This window comes from Haliaeetus leucocephalus, unplaced genomic scaffold (genome assembly GCF_000737465.1).
Source record: "Haliaeetus leucocephalus isolate CR32 unplaced genomic scaffold, Haliaeetus_leucocephalus-4.0 Scaffold351, whole genome shotgun sequence".
NCBI lineage: Eukaryota > Metazoa > Chordata > Aves > Accipitriformes > Accipitridae > Haliaeetus > Haliaeetus leucocephalus.
Genome location: NW_010972787.1, coordinates 6507442 through 6527526, shown reverse-complemented (window position 1 = coordinate 6527526; position 20085 = coordinate 6507442). Strand labels below are relative to the sequence as shown.

Genomic DNA, 20085 nt, shown 5'->3' with positions numbered 1-20085 from the left:
AGGATTTTGTGACAGCAGACTTCTGTGAAATAGAAACACTGAAAGATCCAGTGGTAAATTAGACTGAAGAGACAAAGTCACTACAGTCAAGCGTGTAACTTGAACAGCACTGTTCCCTCCTTTCTATCTCTGACGTTCCTTCTGAGAGCTGGCGAAGAGGCTCAGAGGATGCTCTTCCCTGACCTTGGTGTACCCTGCTCGTTTGGTTACAGCTTTCTTCCTAAACAGAGAAGTTAACTGACACTTCGACCCTATATGCAAAGAGTTTTACACCAACTGATTTATGATGAGCAAAGTTGTTTCTTCTGTGCAAGAAGGACATGGGAGACAAATGCAGGAAGCTTTTTTTCTTGCAGAGAACGAGGGATGTGCAGCTTCCCTCTTGAGCTCACCACGTTCTCCGAGTTATTGCGAGAGCACTGTCCTTGCCTTCAGGCGAACTCCTGCCCACGGCGAGAGCAATGCTATGAGGATTTAGGGGACCTCCGTCTTCCAAGCAGTGGATGAGGTCCCTTCTTTTAGGATATTTACATGGAACTGGTAAAATGCTATAAAACCAGGAAGGTCGGGAAGGGTGGGCAGGTTTCCCACATTTGCAACCCTTGGGAATGAAAATACAGGATTAGCACCAGACCTCTGATAAAAGGTACAGCAGAGTAAAATGCAGAACGCCTGTCTGGATGCAGACATCCAGAATACCCATGACCAGGCAGGACAGATATCCTACCAGCTACCCAGTACTGAGGCATGGCTGTACGAGAGGGAGACACTTGCAGTTGTTTCTGATATGGAACTGCCCGTGATCCCACGCTTTCCCCGATATCTTAATCTCCATGGAAAGCTCTAAGCAGGACGTGCTTCGGTTACGGCGGGCGAGCTGCTGAAGCACTTACGTGGCTTTGCTGGTGTCAGGACTCGGCAGGGCTGGCCGCAGCGGCTGAGGGTCCCCGTAAGACAGCAGGCATCTCTGTGGGGTGGGCCAAGACCTGGCAGGGCTCTGGGGAGCTGGAGACCAGTCCTGCTGTGGTGTTGGGGTGGCAGGGACTAACTGCCCTGGGGGCTGTGGGCAGGGGTGGGCAAGGCTCTGCCGAGGCCATTAAAGCTTATTAGTGCCCTCAGGGCCCTGACCGCTGGTTACCCATTCAGAGTAATGTGACCTAATTTCATCAAAGCTGTAGGAAGGCCTTATCAGCTGATTTGAATAAATTTAGAGTTGTAATTGCAGGGTTGCTCCAGGCACAGCTGAGAGCTCTGCAAACAGGAACCATATTTCTCTTAAGCTTAAAATAGCCGGAGGGGGTAATAAACAACAGATACCGACCTCGGTAATGGTCTGATGTGCCGCAGCCACTGCTGCTCTAACGTCAGGTAGCTACTTACTGTCATCAGCTATGCATCTGTTTTCATAGAACAGATCAATAGATGAGGAAAGGCATATTTTGTAAGTGAACTTGAGAAATTCTGATGATGGTCAGTAGTTTTCTTTAAAATTCCTTTATTTTGGGCTTTCTTGGCTATGTGTTTATCTCAAAGGTTATAACTGTAGCATAACAGACATGTCGCCAGGTGACTTGATCTGAAGCCTTTTCCTCCCCATTACTGGTACCGATCTGACAGATTTCGAGGAGGATACCAGGATGCCCTTCCAGAGCTAACGTTAGCCTTCACTGCTCTTTTGCTGCAAGTACGACGGCCATAAAAGCCTTAGCTTCCACCTGTACTGCATGCCCAGCCAAGGAAACAAGACCTTATTGGGTGGATTTCCAAATTGGGAAGGTAGCTACGTGAAGTATTTAAGTTTTTCTCATATTTGTCATGCCACCAGATATGCAGAGTCAAATATGGCATAACTCAAGCTGTCTGATGTGTAAATGTTGTCATAGTTTAACCCCAGCCAGCAATTAAGTACCACGTAGCTGCTCACTCACTTCCCCCTCACCTGGTGCGTTGGGGGAGAGAATCAGAGGGAAAAAGGTAAAACTCGTGGGTTGAGATAAGAACATTTAAATAGAACAGAAAGGAAGAAACTAATAATGATAACAATAACAATAATAAAATGACAGTAATAATAAAAGGATTGGAATATACAAAACAACCGATGCACAATGCAATTGCTCACCACTCACTGACCGATGTCCAGTTAGTTCCCTAGCAGCGATCTGCCCCCCCCCAGGCCAACTCCCCCAGTTTATATACTGGACTTGACGTCACATGGTATGGAATACCCCTTTGGCCAGTTTGGGTCAGCTGTCCTGGCTGTGTCCCCTCCCAGCTTCTTGTGCCCCTCCAGCCTTCTTGCTGGCTGCACATGAGAAGCTGAAAAATCCTTGACTTTAGACTAAACACTACTTAGCAACAACTGAAAACATCAGTGTGTTATCAACATTCTTCTCATACCGAATCCAAAACATAACACTATACCAGCTACTAGAAAGAAAACTAACTCTACCCCAGCTGAAACCAGGGCAACTGTACCATGCCAGACTCAGGCCCAGAAAAGAGCACATAAATTTAAATTTTAGAACAGAGCAATCCTGATGAAACACTACCTCACTGACTTCAAACATGACTCTGAAAGCATGCAAAGAATGAAGCTGTTGCAAAAATATGGAAAGATATCTCTTTAATTAATTGCTACTTATCTGGCAAGAATGCTACCAAAGCATACACTTCATTTTCTTTCTGTCCTTCATGATGACAGACCAGTGATAAGACTTGCCTGAGATGACTGTAGTATGACTTTCATTTTCTGGATAGTGGTAATAACCAATATCCTTAAATGACACAAAAATGTGATTAGGGACACGTGGTAGGTTCTCTGCTGTATTTGCAGGCATCCGCCAACACGTGACATAGTGTGACAGCCTCGGTGACCTTGGATTGAATCTACCTTCCAACATTAAATCCTCTTAGCGATTTGAACCATCATATGCGCCATTGACTATCCTCCAACTATATCCATGCAGTAGTGAGGCTCAGGGACAGTGGAGAGTTTTGCTACCAGAATGAGATCTGAAGCCTCAAACAGCATTCTGCCCACACGCCCAGCTCTGCAAACCGAGATCACTAAGAAAGCTCCTGTTGACATTGCCTGGCTCTGAAATATATGAGTGTTTCTATGGACCTGTTTGTAGCTGCAAATGTCTGTGCCAATGGCTATGAAAAATGTGTCCTTTTCCTTCCCTGCTTGCTAAAATGGCATGAACTTTTCCCCTCAATCTCATATGGAAGCTGAATTTCTGACCCACGCTGCATCTTGTCTCTATCCTCCTGTGCTCGCCATCATTATTTCTGAAACCCTACATTGGTCTCTAACTCTTTTTCCAACTGTGTCTTTCACACTCTTTCCCTCAACTCCTGGTTTCAATCCTCCGATATGTCCCCCTGAACTACACAGGAGATATCTCATCCTTGGCCACTGCTTCAATCACACAAACCTTTCTAGGTCTTTGAGGAAGATAACTATCCTGAGGTTCAAGATTAGCCACCCGGGAAGGACTACTGCTCTACACTGTTCAGTGCTTGGCTTCTGCTACAGGTTTCAGCCTGAGATATATGTACTGAGATAACTAGAGGGGGATGTTATTTCTGAGGCCATGAGTGGAAGGGCAAGTGAAGGCTCTTTACCCCATCAGAATTGTCTTTGCTATATTTGATGCTCTCCATCTTCAGTACAGAAGCTTGATTGTTTGATTGTACATTTTTCTGCCTTCACATTCTTTGGGTACATGAGTAGAGCTTGCTTATTTCATGGACGATATCTCCCAGGCTTAGCTGCCTCTCTCTGCTGGGGGAAAGAATAAGCTGATCTGGCCCAGCTTGGGCTTCATTATCACTGGCAGAGCTGGGTTTTGTGGACTGGGCTGTACTTGGAGAGCCAGTGAACTTCCAACAGAAGTTGATTAGTGAAGGAGGGAAGAGTGATGACTGAGACCACTGTTCTGCGTTAATAACTGATTTCTTGAAACAGAGAAGTTAGCTGCTGGAAAGTCTGAGTAAAAAGAAACAGAACCAAGGGGACAATCCACACAGAAATCAACTAAGTCCTTAGATATGGCTAGGAGTTGAATAAAATAATGAGACCAACTGTTAGTCTAAAAAACGGACCTGGGATCCAGTCAATGACCTGCAGGAAAGAAACTCCGCTGAGCTGCTGTTTGCTGGGAGCACTAGGAGATGGGCGTTCTCCTGAGCAGAATGACTGTCCTCGGTCCTGCGGACTGTCCTATGACTGACAGACAGAGATCTGCCCATTCAACAAGCCACTGAATGCATCCACTGTAACCCATCTGTAGGGCTCCATATAATAAGAGGATAGTATATTCAGGTTACATAGCAAGTAGTTAAAGATGGTGTGGGGATGGTTTCACTTTCTTATGAACAGGTGAGAGGACAGTCCTCAGCACGGTATAATAAAGTGAGGTAGAATTTCATAAAGAAGCATCTTAAGTACTTCAGAGACAATTACAGAAAGAATGGGTAATTATTCGAAATGTCCTACACATTATTTGTGACAATTGGATCTAAAAGAACTAATCTACTAATATTTATTTATATCATTTAAATACTAAATAAAGAGTACAGTAGAAATAAAGAGTTATAATACGTTAGATACAGAGTTATGATATTATGAACTATGAGCTCCTTAGGGTTGGGATGGACTGCCCACATGCTTTACAGAATTTTGCCTACCACAAACACTACTGGAATAAAAGAATTATATTAATGATGAGTGACATAATCATTGAGTCATGTAGAGGTGGACAGGGACAGATGACAATGGGAATCTGGCATGTGTGTAGCATTTATAGAGGAAGGTCCTAGGGAGGATACTTTTTGTATGGGAAAAAAGAACAGCATTTTCAATATATACTTGCATAAAGTTATTCAGATAAAGCTGTCTTCTTTTCAATTTATCTGGGCATATACATACTGAGGGGATAGTTAGAACAGAGCAAGGCGGTATGCCTTTCCTCTTTTCCATGAAATTAGTTGTTTCTTACAGTAACTCCTGTCTGTGCACTGTCAATAAACAGGGATCCAAAGTCCCTGTGTATGCCAAACTATTCATGTGGAGGTTCAAATATAAAAAATGTCCAATGCTAATGTGTCTCATTATAGATGACAACAAAGGAGTCATTCCTCATGTGATGCAGCTGAATTTTATTCCATGTAAAACAGAAAATTCTACATTACAACTGTGGAATAAAACTGCTTGGTATTATTATAGCCTACATAAATCTTTCTAGTTACCACAGCCCAGTCCTCAGAAACCAAAAAACCTTCTACTTCCTTTTCTTCCAAGTCTGTCCTTAGGATATTTCTTCTCTTGCCTAGAGAAAGTGAAGTCTGGATTAAAGCTAGTCGGACAGCAGTGCAACTATACATGTTGGTTGGTCGGTCTTTGCAAAAATAAACTTGCATTATTCTTGCCCTTTCGATCTTCCTAACCACCTGCTTCGCTGTTATCACCAGCCCTGTTTTGAAATACGTCTATATTTTAATGTCTTTGAGCTTCTAATGAAATGGAAGTAATAAATACACAAGTATCAGCCACATCACTGCTTTCAGTTTTTTTCCAATAGCGAGATATAACCTACCTAATAAAAGGAGAAAGTTATAGGCAGACTACATGAATATGCTTATAGTCCTAATCCTATAATGAGTAAATTCTGTTCTTGAGTTCAGTATTCAGCACAGTAAAAGAAGATGCTTGCAGGAGAAAAGCATAATGAAAGTTTACCAACAGCTAAATTAACCATTAACCACTGTCAACGCCTGTAGCTCACTATGTTTTATCAATGTCTACAGCTGTGTGTAAGTACTGCTAAAAGCCGTATTTAAAGATTAGCCTGATCAGTATGCACAGGATGAATTATTACCCTACGTGATAATCAACAGTCCTAAAAAGGAAACTACTTTCAGGGTTTTTTCCTTACAGTGTTAAGATTCGTAAACGCATTTTATCATTTGAACTGGCAAAAATATTTCCCTGGCTTCCTCATTCTAGCTTCATTTTAAGGTCACCGCTGCTTGAAAAAAAATCAGCAGTAATAAAATATCAAATTGTGTTTGCAAGTGAAGCAAGGCAGAGAAGATTTACAATATAAATTGATAAAAATTAAATATGAATGCAATCAGCTGTGAAAAAAGGTCTGCAGGAAAAATTCTTAATATTCACTATAAAGGAGAACAATTATGGACAGAAAAGAAGCAGGAAATTATTAAGGGTTTATCAAGAAGAAATTATTTACATTTCATTTATGTGAATTTAATTTTATAAACTGGAAAATCCCTTTTAATTAATTCTGCCGTCAAATACCTTTAATTTGGATTAATATAACTTGACAATCTGGGTACAGTAGTTTAATCATTAAAAATTAGCCACATAATTGTGAACTTAATGTAATTATTGAAATGTTTGTTAATTTTCAGAGACACTAAAAAGCTGAAAAAATTGACCTGAAATTCCAAATAAAATATTCTTCAGACAAAGTAAAAAAAAAAAACAAAACCCACACCTGGAAACAAAAGGTTTCCATTCTAACTCGTTAAAGACTTAGCAGTGGATTGTCAACATTAGATTCATGCCTATAAAACATATTAACTGGGGAGTGCGTTTTTTATGATGATCACTGCCAGATCCACTAACCAAAATGTCAAATCATACTCGGCTGACAGCCAAGGCAGTAGGAGGAGTAGGTGACATTGCCCTGTGCTTTCTCTGCCACTGGAATCTTGCTATCCCAGCTGAGATTTCATGGGGCTGCAGGAGAGGGGCAGTGCTGTGCCCTTCACTGCTGCCCTAAAAAACAGCAAAAAGTTTTCATGCCTTGCTAGCATCTGCAACTGATGGTGGGACACAAACCTGGTTTTCCACTATAGTTGTCGGAACACTGTGATTCACAGTTGGGCTCTGTGTACATCACAAAAAAAAGAAATGGATATATCAAACAGGCATATGGAACCCAAAGAAACAGAAAAATTCATAAGAACGACAGTAATGATAATCAGAAAGGATAAGGAGGCAAAATGTGTGTATGAAAAGAAATACATAGGTAAAAAATGTATCAGTAAGTCTTTAATTTAATCCCATAGTAACTTCAGAGCTTGAATGTGAGCTAGACTTAGTGATAAAAGAGGAAAAAGCAATTATATTATAAACAGATCATTTTAGCTTCTCTAAAAGATATCTTAAGTATTCATCACTCATTATAAAATTAAACTGTCATATCTTGTAATGACTTAGAGAATTCAAACTAGAAACATCTCGGTGTTAGAGTACTTTGCAAGTTTGATTTTCTTTGAAGTACGTTTGAGTTTAATTAGAACAGAATCTTCAAAGAGCTCACCATTTGACTACCTATTGTGAAAAAAAGGCCAAAGGGTGGCTCTGCACCATCAATTTATAATCTTTGTCTCGCAAATCCCTGGGACTTCCAGGTCACAGCTCTAGTCAGTAGAGTAGAAATGTGGGAACAAAGCTGCCAAACATCCAACAGCTACCCCACAAAAATGGAGACTTAAAATTCTTAGCCATTACTCCAGAATAATTTTTGCCATTTTCCCTTGTCACTTCTTTCAGTACAACCTAATTATTTCAAGATCACTTTGCCTGAATGTCTACAAAATCCTGCTTACACATTTGTCACAGTCACCCTCAAACAGCAGCATGCCATGACTTGTAAGTCCTATTAGTATTAATAAGATGTGAGTATGTCATTGAATTATTGTTAGTGTCTCACAGTTAGACCCCTGTAAGAAATACGTTCTGAAATGTTGATAGGAAGAAGGTGACATTGCAGTCTCTTTTCATATTTTTACATTCTACGTTGAAATTACCAAATAAAATTTTACCGAACAACCTCTGGAATAAGGTAAGATCAACATTCAGATATTAATAGTTTCAAAAAGTGACAAAAATAACAACACACAGCAACTCAAAATCATCTTAACACAAGGTGAAATGGGAATAAATGAGGGCCATTGGTTCATATCTATTTCTGAAATATTGCATGAAAATGCAGAGGTTAGTGTTTAAGAGTAACAGACGTCCTGTGAGGAAATTATGTTCTCAATGCTGGTCTTGTTGTTGTTTCCCCGATCTTGTCAAGTAATTTTACAACACGTTGTGTCTTAAAATTGTAAAGATGTTCACTGTGCGTCACACGAAGACTGGATGGTAATAAATAGCTGCTGGCATTTTTTTTTTAAAGGACCTGTGCTATGACTGTCAGTTTATTCTACTTTTTGTGATTTGGAGGGGAAAAAACTGGATCTTTGTCAAAATATTCCTTCCTGTAGCTTTTTTTGTGTCATTTCTGAATTATGTAAGATATTTCTGTCATCTTGCATCTACCTAATGTTTCAGAGGAAAGTCTGGAAAAACTTTCCAAGCGTCAAATGCTTCTGAATCTAAATCAAGACATAAAGCCAAACCAATGCCATCAGAATCAAGACAATCTTAATTTTACTGTTCAGAATATCCAGACCTGAAAATGGGGAACAGAACTAAGTATTCTATACTGTACTTTATAACAAAAATGTGATAAGATTTTATAAGAATTCCCTTACAGCTCAGAAATACAGGTTCCTTGTTACTTCTGGTGTTTTATTTTCACCTTGTCAGAACTAAAATATAGGTTACAGAACTATTCCTCCCTAATCAAAATAACAAGAATGTATTTAAAATGTAGTCTCAAATCAAAATAGCAGAATCCCAGAAGTTCAGTTACGTAAGACAATTTGCAACAGACATCCTTGCATGTTACATTTGCCTAAAATATAAGTTGGCTCTCTCACTGACTGTGCAAGACCTTGTAATGTAGCTCCTTTTTCAAATGCTGCATGCTTTTTCATATCCAGAAAATAGGTGCTATAGCACTTTGTTAGGTTATGAAATCTACTACTGTCAGAACTAAAATAGGAACCAGCAGTGCTATTAATTTTCATGTTTTAGCTGAAAACCGGTAATATTCAGAAATACTGTTTTTATCATATGTCAGCATTTTCTAATCTATTTTGCCTCAAGTGACCGCTCTCCCAGCTGTAAAATCTCTGCTGGCTGACACCCCTTCTGCCTCTCAATAATATTAACAGGTGCCCATATTGCAAACAGAAATAAAATAGTTGTTCCTTTTCATGTCACCCCTTTGGCATATCTTGCATACCTCTGTCCTCTCCCACAACCTTCTAATTGCCATAGTAGCATATCTTACAGTTTGGGAAACACTATCAAACTCCAACGCAGATTACAAGGAAAATATTCTGCATTGCATGGCAAGCAAGCCTTATTTAAAAATAAATTCAAAGCAAAGTACATATATACTTAGAGTTTCTTTTTACTCACAAGAGGTTCTGCCATGATGATGCGAATCTTGCGTTCAGCCTGAGTAGTAAAGTTAACAAACAAGCTCTTCAGGACATATTCGCCTGGTTTACTGTCTGGGTCAACATTGATAGGCAACATGGCTGGAGGTCCTTTTTCTCTCTGTGTACCAGAAACAGGTGGGACAGGTGGCTTGATGTATCCGTTACCAACTGGAGAAGCTGAAATGTAGAAAAGACACATTTACGTTTGGGTAATTCAACATGTCTTAACTTTTCCAGAGCACCCCAATGGCCCACTATACTGTCAAAGCAGAACTGGAGACTAGTCGATAATCGAAGAAATACAAAACACATAAATACAGTTTCCATGGTATAGTTATAGGTAACATGTACATAATCCAGACTGGAAGAAGAAATCAAAGATGAAATCTTGTCTCTTACAATCGAGTCATGTTTACTACACAGTGCTCGCTCAATCCTCTTTTTTTACATGGTAAGACTTGCTGACAGCTAACAGTTTGAATAATATCCTCATTTCTTGTCCTTTGCCTTGCAGGCGAGACCTGTAACTCAGTTGTCACATAACAAATTTATTTTATTGCTATTCAAACTGACCTATCCTTGCAAAAGTCAGGAGTCTGATCTTTTCACTAAAGTGAGTTGTAAAGGGCCTGATTTTCCTCTCATTTATACTGAGGTCAATCAAGAATGACTCCTTTAAAAACAATGATATTTCACCAGTATAAATCTTATAGGAAGAGTCAGACATGGAATTTTTTCCATGGCCAAAAAATGTTCATTCTGTATTAGCTTTCCTGAAAGTACCAAACCCTACAGTCCCATTTGGCACTTGTGAGATCACATCTGGAGTACTGTGTCCAGTTTGGGGCTCCCCCACACAAGAATGACATTGCTATCCTGGAATAAGGCCAAGGGAGGACCACGAAGATGGTCAGGCACTTACGTGCTTGCTACGTGAGTACAGGCTGAGAGTGCTGGACTGGTTCAACCTTAAGAAGAGAAGGCTACGGGGACATCTTATTACAGTCCTCAGCTACCTGATGGAGTATTGCAAAGATGGAGCCAGACTCTTCTTTGAGTGTGGTGACAGGACGAGAGGCAACAGACACTAGTTGGAATGTGGAAAATTCCAATTAGATATATGGAAAAAATTTCCACTGTGAGGGGGTGATCAAACACTGGTACAGGTTGCCCACAGAGATAGCAGAAATTCCACTCCTGGAGATACTCGAAACTTGACTGGGCAAGGCCCTGAGAAACCTCTCTAGTGGGTGAGCAGCTGTTGGACTAATCATCCTCCTGAGATCCCTTCCAATCCAAATTACCTCATGATTCTGTGAATTCCCCATAACCAGTGTCAAGATACTATGTACTAAGCTTAGCTCTACTTACTGTTTTTCTGGGAAACTGAAGGAAAAATAAATTGAAGTACTATGAAACAAAACCTCATTAATTCAAATATTACCATTCTATGCATAAAATTTCCAAACCACAATCCTCAGGCTTAGCTCTTACTGGCAACAGCAGTCATGTCTGGTCTTCAGGCAGGTACTGGTAACACCCTCTGTTAGCTTTGCCAGAGACTTCAAAAGTAGGTAATGAAGTTAACACTGGGAAGACCAGCCATCAACCACTCTGAATGCAACAGAAGTGTCGTAACACCCGTGAGCGCTGTTGATGATTGGGACAGAGGTGCTTTAATGCAATACAAACTGCGGGAAATATTGTGAACTAACACCATTATAGCCTTTCCCCATAGTATTGCATTCCAGAGTGTTACATTGTATGTTGCATCCAAGTTGTAAGGAAAGAAAGACAGAAAGAAAGACAGAAAGAAAGAAAGAAAAATTAACTACAATGATGGATGGTGCACATCTAATGCCTTTAGCCTTTCCTTCTGAGGAACAGAATTGCACCTACTACTGAAAGTAATTGTCAATTATTAATTACATGAGCTTGTTTTAGGAATAAATGAGACTTTAGATCTTTCCTACTTTAACACTTCATTGCTGCAAAAAACTGAAAAAACTAAATCCCAAAGACTACATTCTTGTTTGAGAGTATTCAAAATGTGGCAGAATCAGACGCCAAATCATGCATTGAGAAATAAAAAAGACACACTGGAGAAAAGAGAACATGTTTTCCTTTAGAGAAATCAAAGTTTAGAAGTTCACTATATGACTAAAACGCAAGATAGAAATGCTTTTGTTCACGCGGCTATTATTCCGCAAGTGTAACACAGCAATATTTCACTTTGAAAGTCACTCCCCTGACTGACAAGGTATGCCATCACTCTTTAGCACAGCAGCACCACTTCTTCCACTCCAGCAGATGTTTCCTGCTAGATTTGTTTCCTGCAAAGTTTCACTTGATTTTTGAGGGCAAAAGCATTATCACGGAGTCTTGCTGGCATTATGACTCTTTGCATAAAACAAAGTGTATAGAACAGTTCTACATTTATATTATTCAAAACTGTTTCTAAAAATACAATGTTGTTCTGAATAATAATCTACTTCAAAGTAATGAAAAAGAGCCACCAGAGAAGAGTGTAAGTGCTACTGCTCTCCTGTCATCACCTAGGCTCTCCTAAAGCTTAAGCATGAAGACAGTGGGATGCAAAGGATCAGATGCAAATTTATACAGACTATCGAATATACTAGGTAATGGAAATTTCTCCACAAATAGCTTGAGGAAGGAGTCAGACAGTATTTTCACAATCACTAACATATTTGCCAAATGCTTGGTTTTGACCGGCTCGCACGTATCCCTGAAATCGGCTGGATCGCCAAGCGCTCAGTTAGGAAAAATGTGGGGGTTTTTTTAATGAGCAGTGAAACCGATTTGCTGAAGGATTTGTGTCCTTTGTGCCATAAAAGCCCTGTCCTCCCTCTGCCACCATCCCAAGCTCCCCCCGAGTCGTTCCCAAGCTCCCTCCGGAGCTCCGTGCCCGGGGCTGGGCAGGCAGGCTGCCCGCCAGCCAGCCTCTGCCAAGGAAAACACACCCGGGCTGCGCCGCCCGCCGCTCTCTGGCTAACGCAACCATCCCAGGCTCCCTCTGGAAGGAATCCGTAGGAATCTCATCAAATGCGAACTTGCCTTCTGTTCCTCCAGCGCTTTTGGCTTAAACTGGCTACTGAGTTCAAAATTCACTACGAAGGGACACGCAGGAGGGATGGGGGGAAGGAAGGCAGAGTGTGAGAGCATGCACGCCTTGCATCCTTACAAAATTCGGTTTAAGAAACCCCCGTCACACTACCTGGGAGCTGCCACCCTTATCTTCAATCGTCGTGGCACTCAGCCAGGATTTTGAGACTGGAATTTAAATCCACCTAGTCAGTGTTAGTAGGAAGCCTTTTAACAACGATGCTGTTAGGTTTCTGACACAAGCTGATCTAATTTTTTTTCCAGACATCTAACTGAAAAATCAATTATTTGCACACTGTAATAGAGAAATGCAATTATTTGTGAGATTTGTCAGTGCACCAGAAATTTTTATTCTAGCTCTTCTCTGAAATAAGGACTGTACAGCCTTTCCCCCAAAGGAAAGAAAAAGGATATCCTGGGGGTTAACACCTATCATTGCTACAGCAATTACAGCAGTTACAGAAATGACTGACATATGACACTGATTTAGTTCAAATTTTGAAAAGATCATTTTGTAGCTGCTGACTCCATTTAAGCATCTTCAGTGTGGAAATTAGCATTGCCAACAGTGTGAGGCTTCGGAGTTGATCATGAGTTGGTCATGAACTATTATATACACATTTGGCTTTCTCATGCCTCTTTTCAGCTCCATTATCTCAAGCATTTGCATATGCTTGATATTTACATTGCAAAAATCTGGCCCTAGACTATCACTGACATCTATTCTGATGACATATGAGCTTTAACAGAATATGTTTTCTTCCTAGACTGAGAGCCCTACAAAGCTCAGAAAAAAAAAATAAATGCCTCTGAGACACAAAACTGGAAATCAAGGACTAAAATTTAAGAAATAGCTGCATCATAGACATCCATGATTGGTCCCTTTTATGCTGACACATTACAATGTGGGCCTTAAAAACAGCAATAAAAAGGATGTGTCCGTTTTTGCCATCTATGCCAGTGAAACACTGCCCCATTAAATAAAAGGCGTGATTTTTACCTGAGAAATCACAACATATAGTTTGTATGGGCTTATGCAGAAGATATGTGGTGGGGGTGGGAGGAAGGGGTTATACTCAATTCTAAATATTCATTTCATTGACAAATTAAGGTTTTTCTACCTGATTTCAAAATAATGAAATTCGACAAAGAGAAGTACCAGAATGGACCACTGAAACTTTTAGTGTCAACTCCTAACATATTGCAGGGTACTGGTCACCACACAAGTACTGCATTAAACTAAACCCTTCTCCTAGAGAAAAGTAGCTGGTTCCCAAGGAGAATGAATGATGATGCACATGCAGGAGACCACGGTAACCCTGATGCCTGAGGGTCCTGCAATAGCAGAGAATCTATAGGTCAATTTTAGAAAGTGGTATACATATTTAAAGCTGCTATCCTAGGAAAATCTGTAAAAAAGGTTAACTATGCTTGACCAACTATAAGATGTCTGTACCATTTGGGGGTGAAATTCTGTCTGAGGGCTACTTCTCCCAAACAACCCATTTTCTTGTTTCCAGGACATGTTCCCTTTTTTCCTACTGTATCTGCAATAAACTGTATTTTAAATGATGCTTTTTTCCTACAGAATATTTTCATTTAGTTCAGGCTATAACCATAAGATTTTCTCAATGTTATGTGTTTTTAAAAAATTAAAACCAAGGAGTAAATACAGAAGTAGCAATGCAATATCACATATGGTTGTCACTACAACCATATACTGTTGCCACAGAAAGGACTACTGAACTAAAATCACTGCTAATTTTTTTTCTGTATTGATCATTTCCCTAACCAGAGAAATAGTTGTAAAAAAGCACAGTAGTTTTAACACACGCGCGCGCACACACACACATATGCTCACTAAGCTGATAATGGGGATGAGTACAAAATGAAATTATCATAAGAGAGACTCTGCTATGACTTACATTACAGGTTTTTTTCTTAAAGCTCTAAGATGAAGCAAAACAACAGAACTATCATAATGGACAAGCCGAAAGTCTGTGCTACACTGGATACAGCTTCAGCCCAACCCAGTTACTGAATATTCAGTATCTTTAATCAGAAGAAACAGAGGTTGTGGTTTTTTAGTTAACCGTGTCAAATTTACACATCAGCAACAACGAACAAACTAATAACACAAACCAAAACATGTATTTGTAGTATTTTCATACCTACCGAGCCCCTTTATAAAGCCGATCACACTGGATTTTCTCCAACATGCTACTGTAATATCCATGAGCTTGTGAATACCTGAAATGTTCCACTCCTTCAGTTAGAAAAGTTAGAATCCTTTTCTAACTAAAATCGAAAAGGAAATTAGTTGTTTCATAATCCTGTTTCATACTTCACTCTGAATTTTTCAGCATTGAGGCAGACATTTCTTTTAGTTTTTTGGTTTTGTTTGTTAATAGACAAGTGCTGAAGACCTACAATGTGTGAGCTAGAGCAGGCCTCCGGATCAGATCAGCCTTTCCATAACCAAAGGGGTAATTTTTAGCTTCAGCATATGATGATGACCGCTCACGGAGTGGCTGCATGTCTATATTTATCCACAAGTACATACTATGCTGACAGATTAGCGAAACTACTTCAGGCACTCCAAGAACATGAGACAGGATAATGGAGTTCGACATAAACAAACCATGCCTATCAAACACACGTATTACCATACAATCCAAGCTGAAAGCAATTAGTATAGAAAGGCGAAGCACAGAGACAACACAGGATGGAGTTTGTTTTGTAACTAAGGTCTTTTGGCCAAAAGTACATACAGTTTAAATTCCTTGCGATAAAGCCAATGCAGTATCTCTTCTTTTCCCATGCCAAGAGTCAGTGAGAAACCACATATCCTTAAGGATAATTATACTTCTGCTGAAATAACTCTTAAGAAAATTTGCTTTGTTTTAAAACTGTAATTATAATATTAAAAAGAAAACACATTATTAAATAAAGCATGAAGAATTTAATTTCCAAGGATACAGTATGTGTGCCAAGGTTACCAAAAGGTGGCTTTTTCACCCTTTGAAGGAGAACATTCCCAATTAGTTTGAGCTTGATAGACAAAGAGAATAAAATCCAAAGGAAACTTTTGCTGAAAGAAACAAACTAGAAGTCTAGCAGATCCGTTTTTATCTTGGTGAAAGAAACTGTAAGATTCCCAAGGAAAATGTTATTCCAGCATATTAGTAAGATGCAGTAGTAGCACTATTTTAATGTAAGCATTATTTTCATAATTCATTTGCATGTTTCAACAAAAAATAACCATAAAGGCATAAACTTAACCAAAACCCCATAATATTAATGACTTGAAATATATATGATAGGAAATAAATTTATTTAAAGTACAGGACTTTACAACAAACAATTGATGCTACTAATGTCTGATCTGTCTGTGTTTCTGATTCTCTCTTAGGAGGATTTACAGTAAAAAATGAAAGACCAGGAAGAATTCAGTGCATATCTGAGTCCCATATCCAGACCACTTGGAAAGTAAAATTGTAAGTTGTGGTGGTACTGGTGGTTGGCCTTACTCTTCACAGGGAATCAATTTCATGCAATATGAATATTTGCCTATGTGTTTTGTTTAGTGCTTATTTTACACTTCTTATTAAAAGAGTTGATAAACCAGGGAGTAAATATACCCTTTTTAAGATACTTCTCCCCTTTTCTCAACTGCATGCTTAGCTAGATATAATTTAAGCTAATTACTAAAATAAATGTAAGAAAACCTGACTGTATGGCCTATAGCAATTTTTAAGGTCCAGATAAAAGCTGCTGTATGAATCTGCCATAAGCAACAGCATTGCAGACACAGCTTTCCTTCTCTAGTGCTGGAAACCATTTACACTTCCAACTGTAGCGAGGCTGGCACGCATTCTCCTAGGGATGGAAAGAGCTGTAATAACCTTTTGCATATGTATGTCTCAGGCAGAGTGGAGCTTTGATACTACACTTAACTGAATGTACTGCTGCAAAGCTTCCTCTATTTTAATAAAAAATGTAAAATAAGCAGTAAACAAAACGCATAGGCAAATATTCATATTGCATGAAATCGATTCCCTGTGAAGGCTCACCTGCAGGTGAGCGAATTCTTTGCAGTGAAAAATTCACTCACTGGCAGCAGTATGTAGACACAAACAGTAGATACAGGCACACACGGACAATGAGAACATATAAGAGAGCCTATATGGCAAAAAGCTCAAACGTATTTTCCCTCTTAGTAGAACAAAGTTGTTTCTAAAACTAGACACATTAGAAATTTCAGGGAGCTTGTATTTTAAAATTCCAGACTCTGAAGACTCTGTCTAAAACTATTGTTCAAGCAATTGCTGGGAGAAGACACTAGTTGTTCTGTGCATTTGTCTTGACACAATAACATGACATAAAACTATCCCAACTCATCCTGTCTTTCAAAAGCCTATTTATTTAATCCAAATACAGGATTTTTCAGGAAGAGTTACTTTGGTTGACCAATTAGATAGATGGTCTGCAGTGGAGCAAAGATAAAACCCAACAATTCCATGCAAAACAAAAGTCTGGGCATAGCACATAAAACCCTATGCTGAGGAAATACTATCTAGTCTAGAAGACAAAATGCAAGAGGCTGTGAGGTCAGCAGTGAAAAGTATAAAAACAATTCAAGATTCTGGTGCAAAACAGGTCATTCTGAAAACAAGTCTGAAGGGAATAACAGATTTGGGAGGATTTCCAAAAAGGTGGTGAGAGATGACCGAAGCTCTGCCAAATGGATATTCCCAGACTACTTGATTATGCTGAAACTGTAAGGGAGATAAGGCTAATTTATAAATTTCAGATTCCTCTGTTTCTTTAAAGAGACACGCCTTGGGAGAGTCATTTGTGTAAAATGGCATGGGGAAGAGAAAGGAAGGAGATCTCTTCAGTGATAAAGGCACTCCAGGACTTGGTCACAGATTTAACTGAGATAAGACCAACATTTTAAATTGTTTCTGGCTGAAGACTTCGTGAAAAAATGCCACTGCCAGGTTTAGATATACTTATTCCACTCTCTTCAGAATACTTGCTGAACTACAGAAGACAGTTCCAACCCCTGTAGACTTGGTTGGGCAATCCTTCTCCAAATTTTCTATTCCTTTTACCACAATAAGGGAGTATAAATTCTGTGTGAACACAAGGAACAGCAAAGCCAGAAAACAGGAGACAAATTAATCAGTGCATCCACTAAGAAGTGGCAGAGTTGCCAATAAAGTGTAAGCTTTGGCCAACGCAACTACTCTAGCCAAGAAAAAGGAGGCTTGAACTTTGTGTGTGTGTGTGCATGTGCACACTCATGCCATTCTTCAATTTATTTTCAGTATCTTCAGGGGTGTTATAAACCAGCAGGCCTAAAACAGACCATATGGTATCCTCAGTGAGACCGAACATTTCAGGACATAAGGCAAACTCCTTGTAGTGTCCTTGTATTCTGTCCTCCCCTGAATCCAGGGGTGGACAATGATTTGCAGAACAGAGCCTCTGAACAAGTCCCCAACGCGGTCATTTCTTAACAATGAATCCAGTCCTCTGCAGGATAGAAACAAAATGCATCATCCACAAAAATAAGTATATGGCCACTTAGTAAGCCTGATGGATGCTAAACTACCACTTGTGGGGGATGCTTTTCTCTGCATGACTACAAAGAACTCAAATGCTCATTCCACTCATGCTTCCACTTATGAAGCAGCCATCTTCTGAGATGAACCCCATTAGGAAATAACCAGTTTAATACAGGTGTCTTTGCCCAAGCTCAGGAAAACATTAGAACAGTCCTTACACACATTGACAGGTCTTAATGTGAGATGGATGTGGTGAAGTGCCTGTTAGCTTTGAAGCTAAGGATATTGTTCAGCCGGGTACCTCGGAAAGGTTAAAACCGTTGGTTTGGCTTTATTAGCCACAAGCAACCTTCCGGCCCTCACATCCCAGCTGCTGGCAGGTAGGTGTTAAGCTTTGTAATCCTCAGACGTGCACTGCAATTCTGTGCAAGACAGGGGTAATTGACATGAGACCCTGTAGAGGAAAGCAGTGGGTGGAACGCGTTTTCTTCTCTCGCAAGAGACCGTGTCTCCATATGCAGGGGACTCAGGAATGATGACTGCCAAAACAAACAAACAAACAGGAAATCCTGTCACATAAGTCCATCCACTTTCTCAAGTCCTTTTCATTGACTTGGCAAAGCTTCTAGTAAGTATGATCCCATAAGATGTAGACTTTCCCTCTCTCCTTCTCCGAAGTTGAAGGTCAGGGGTTGAGCAGCTTAACAACGTTCACTAGGTTCTTAGATCCTTGCAAGACATCTGAGTGAGGCAGGAAAGCAATTCTCCCTCCATTCTCTTTGCTCACCATTTATTTTTCTGCCCCTTTTCCTCTAGATCGTTATTTTCTTGTTTACATATACCACTGCGCTGAAGATATGTGGGAATCTAGGCACGTAACTTAAAGATTTTTAGCTGCACCAATTTTAGAATTTGCTTGGTTTATTATGAGATTAAAGACTGAAAAAGCTAAATGACATGGGCAAACTTGTGGACAATCTCAAAACAATTTTCACTTGCCATTTGAGTGCTCCATTTGGGGTTGACTTCTCACTAAAGGAAATATCTGTGTTGCTTCTAATGGGATCCAGATCAAATATAAATACTTCTCAGTTTCTGTGTTTTACATGGTAATGACACGCTGCCTCTTTGAAGGCTGACTTGAGATTAACAATATACTTTCAAAATCTTGGTATCTTTTCTAGATAACTTCAAAAGTTTTGTTATCTTTTCCAGTTATTCCAAAAGTAAAAACTCCAAATAAGGGTGGAAAGATGTATTCAGATAATCATTTTCAGGTGAATAGATTAACTGATTTTTAAAACATTAAAACAAAGAAAAGGTTTATTTCTGAAACTATGACAGAATTTCTTTGGGCTCAAATAGAGCTTGAAAAGCATTTTATTTTATATAGAGATGTTCATACTCTTCTTTTACACTTTTTTATGTACTAGGGAAAAAAGCTAGCCTCCACTTTGGTTTCATTGGATCAGAAAATAGCTTCCTATAAGATTTTTAGACAGATGTTTTGTTGGGCTTACTTTCCTTTTCAGAGACAGGGAGATGAAGATATTCCTGTCGCTTTGTGGTTGATGGGTGTTAGCGGAAGAATTATTTTTAGGGAACTTGGAAAAGTGCCGAGGAAGCACAAGGCTAAAAGAGTCCAAAAGAGAAGGAATAGTTACTTCCAAAAGAGGGATCAGCAAACAGGGAGGATGTGACCTGCATCTCCCTTCCCTACACATTTTCTCTTGGAGAGAGTATACTTTTCCTTTTCTCCTTAAATGTTTTACAGTAAAACCTTTAGAGTCTGGATAAGATGGAATTTTAAAAAGATAATTAAACTTTTTATTTTTTACTGTAGAAGGACATTCAATGCTTGCATCTGAGTCCTATTCCAATTTCAATGCCTAACTCAGACGTTAGAACTGGAACCATCCCTGAACTTTTGTTGTCTGTCCACACTTGCTCTTCCAAACCACTGACAAATGTTGGTTCATGCTGTTAAAAACTCATGTGTTTTACTGGAATGAAAATG

At 39.5% G+C, this 20085-nt stretch overlaps 1 protein-coding gene across 1 annotated transcript in view; it reads right to left on the bottom strand.

The window, feature by feature from the left end:
• The window catches only part of FRY (furry homolog (Drosophila)), a 176922-nt gene that overhangs the window by 135688 nt on the left and 21149 nt on the right, over positions 1 to 20085 (bottom strand). The window contains exon 2 of the mRNA XM_010572715.1: positions 9350 to 9549. Coding sequence (XP_010571017.1) covers positions 9350 to 9549 — 200 coding nt within the window. The remainder of the gene's footprint in view (positions 1 to 9349; positions 9550 to 20085) is intronic.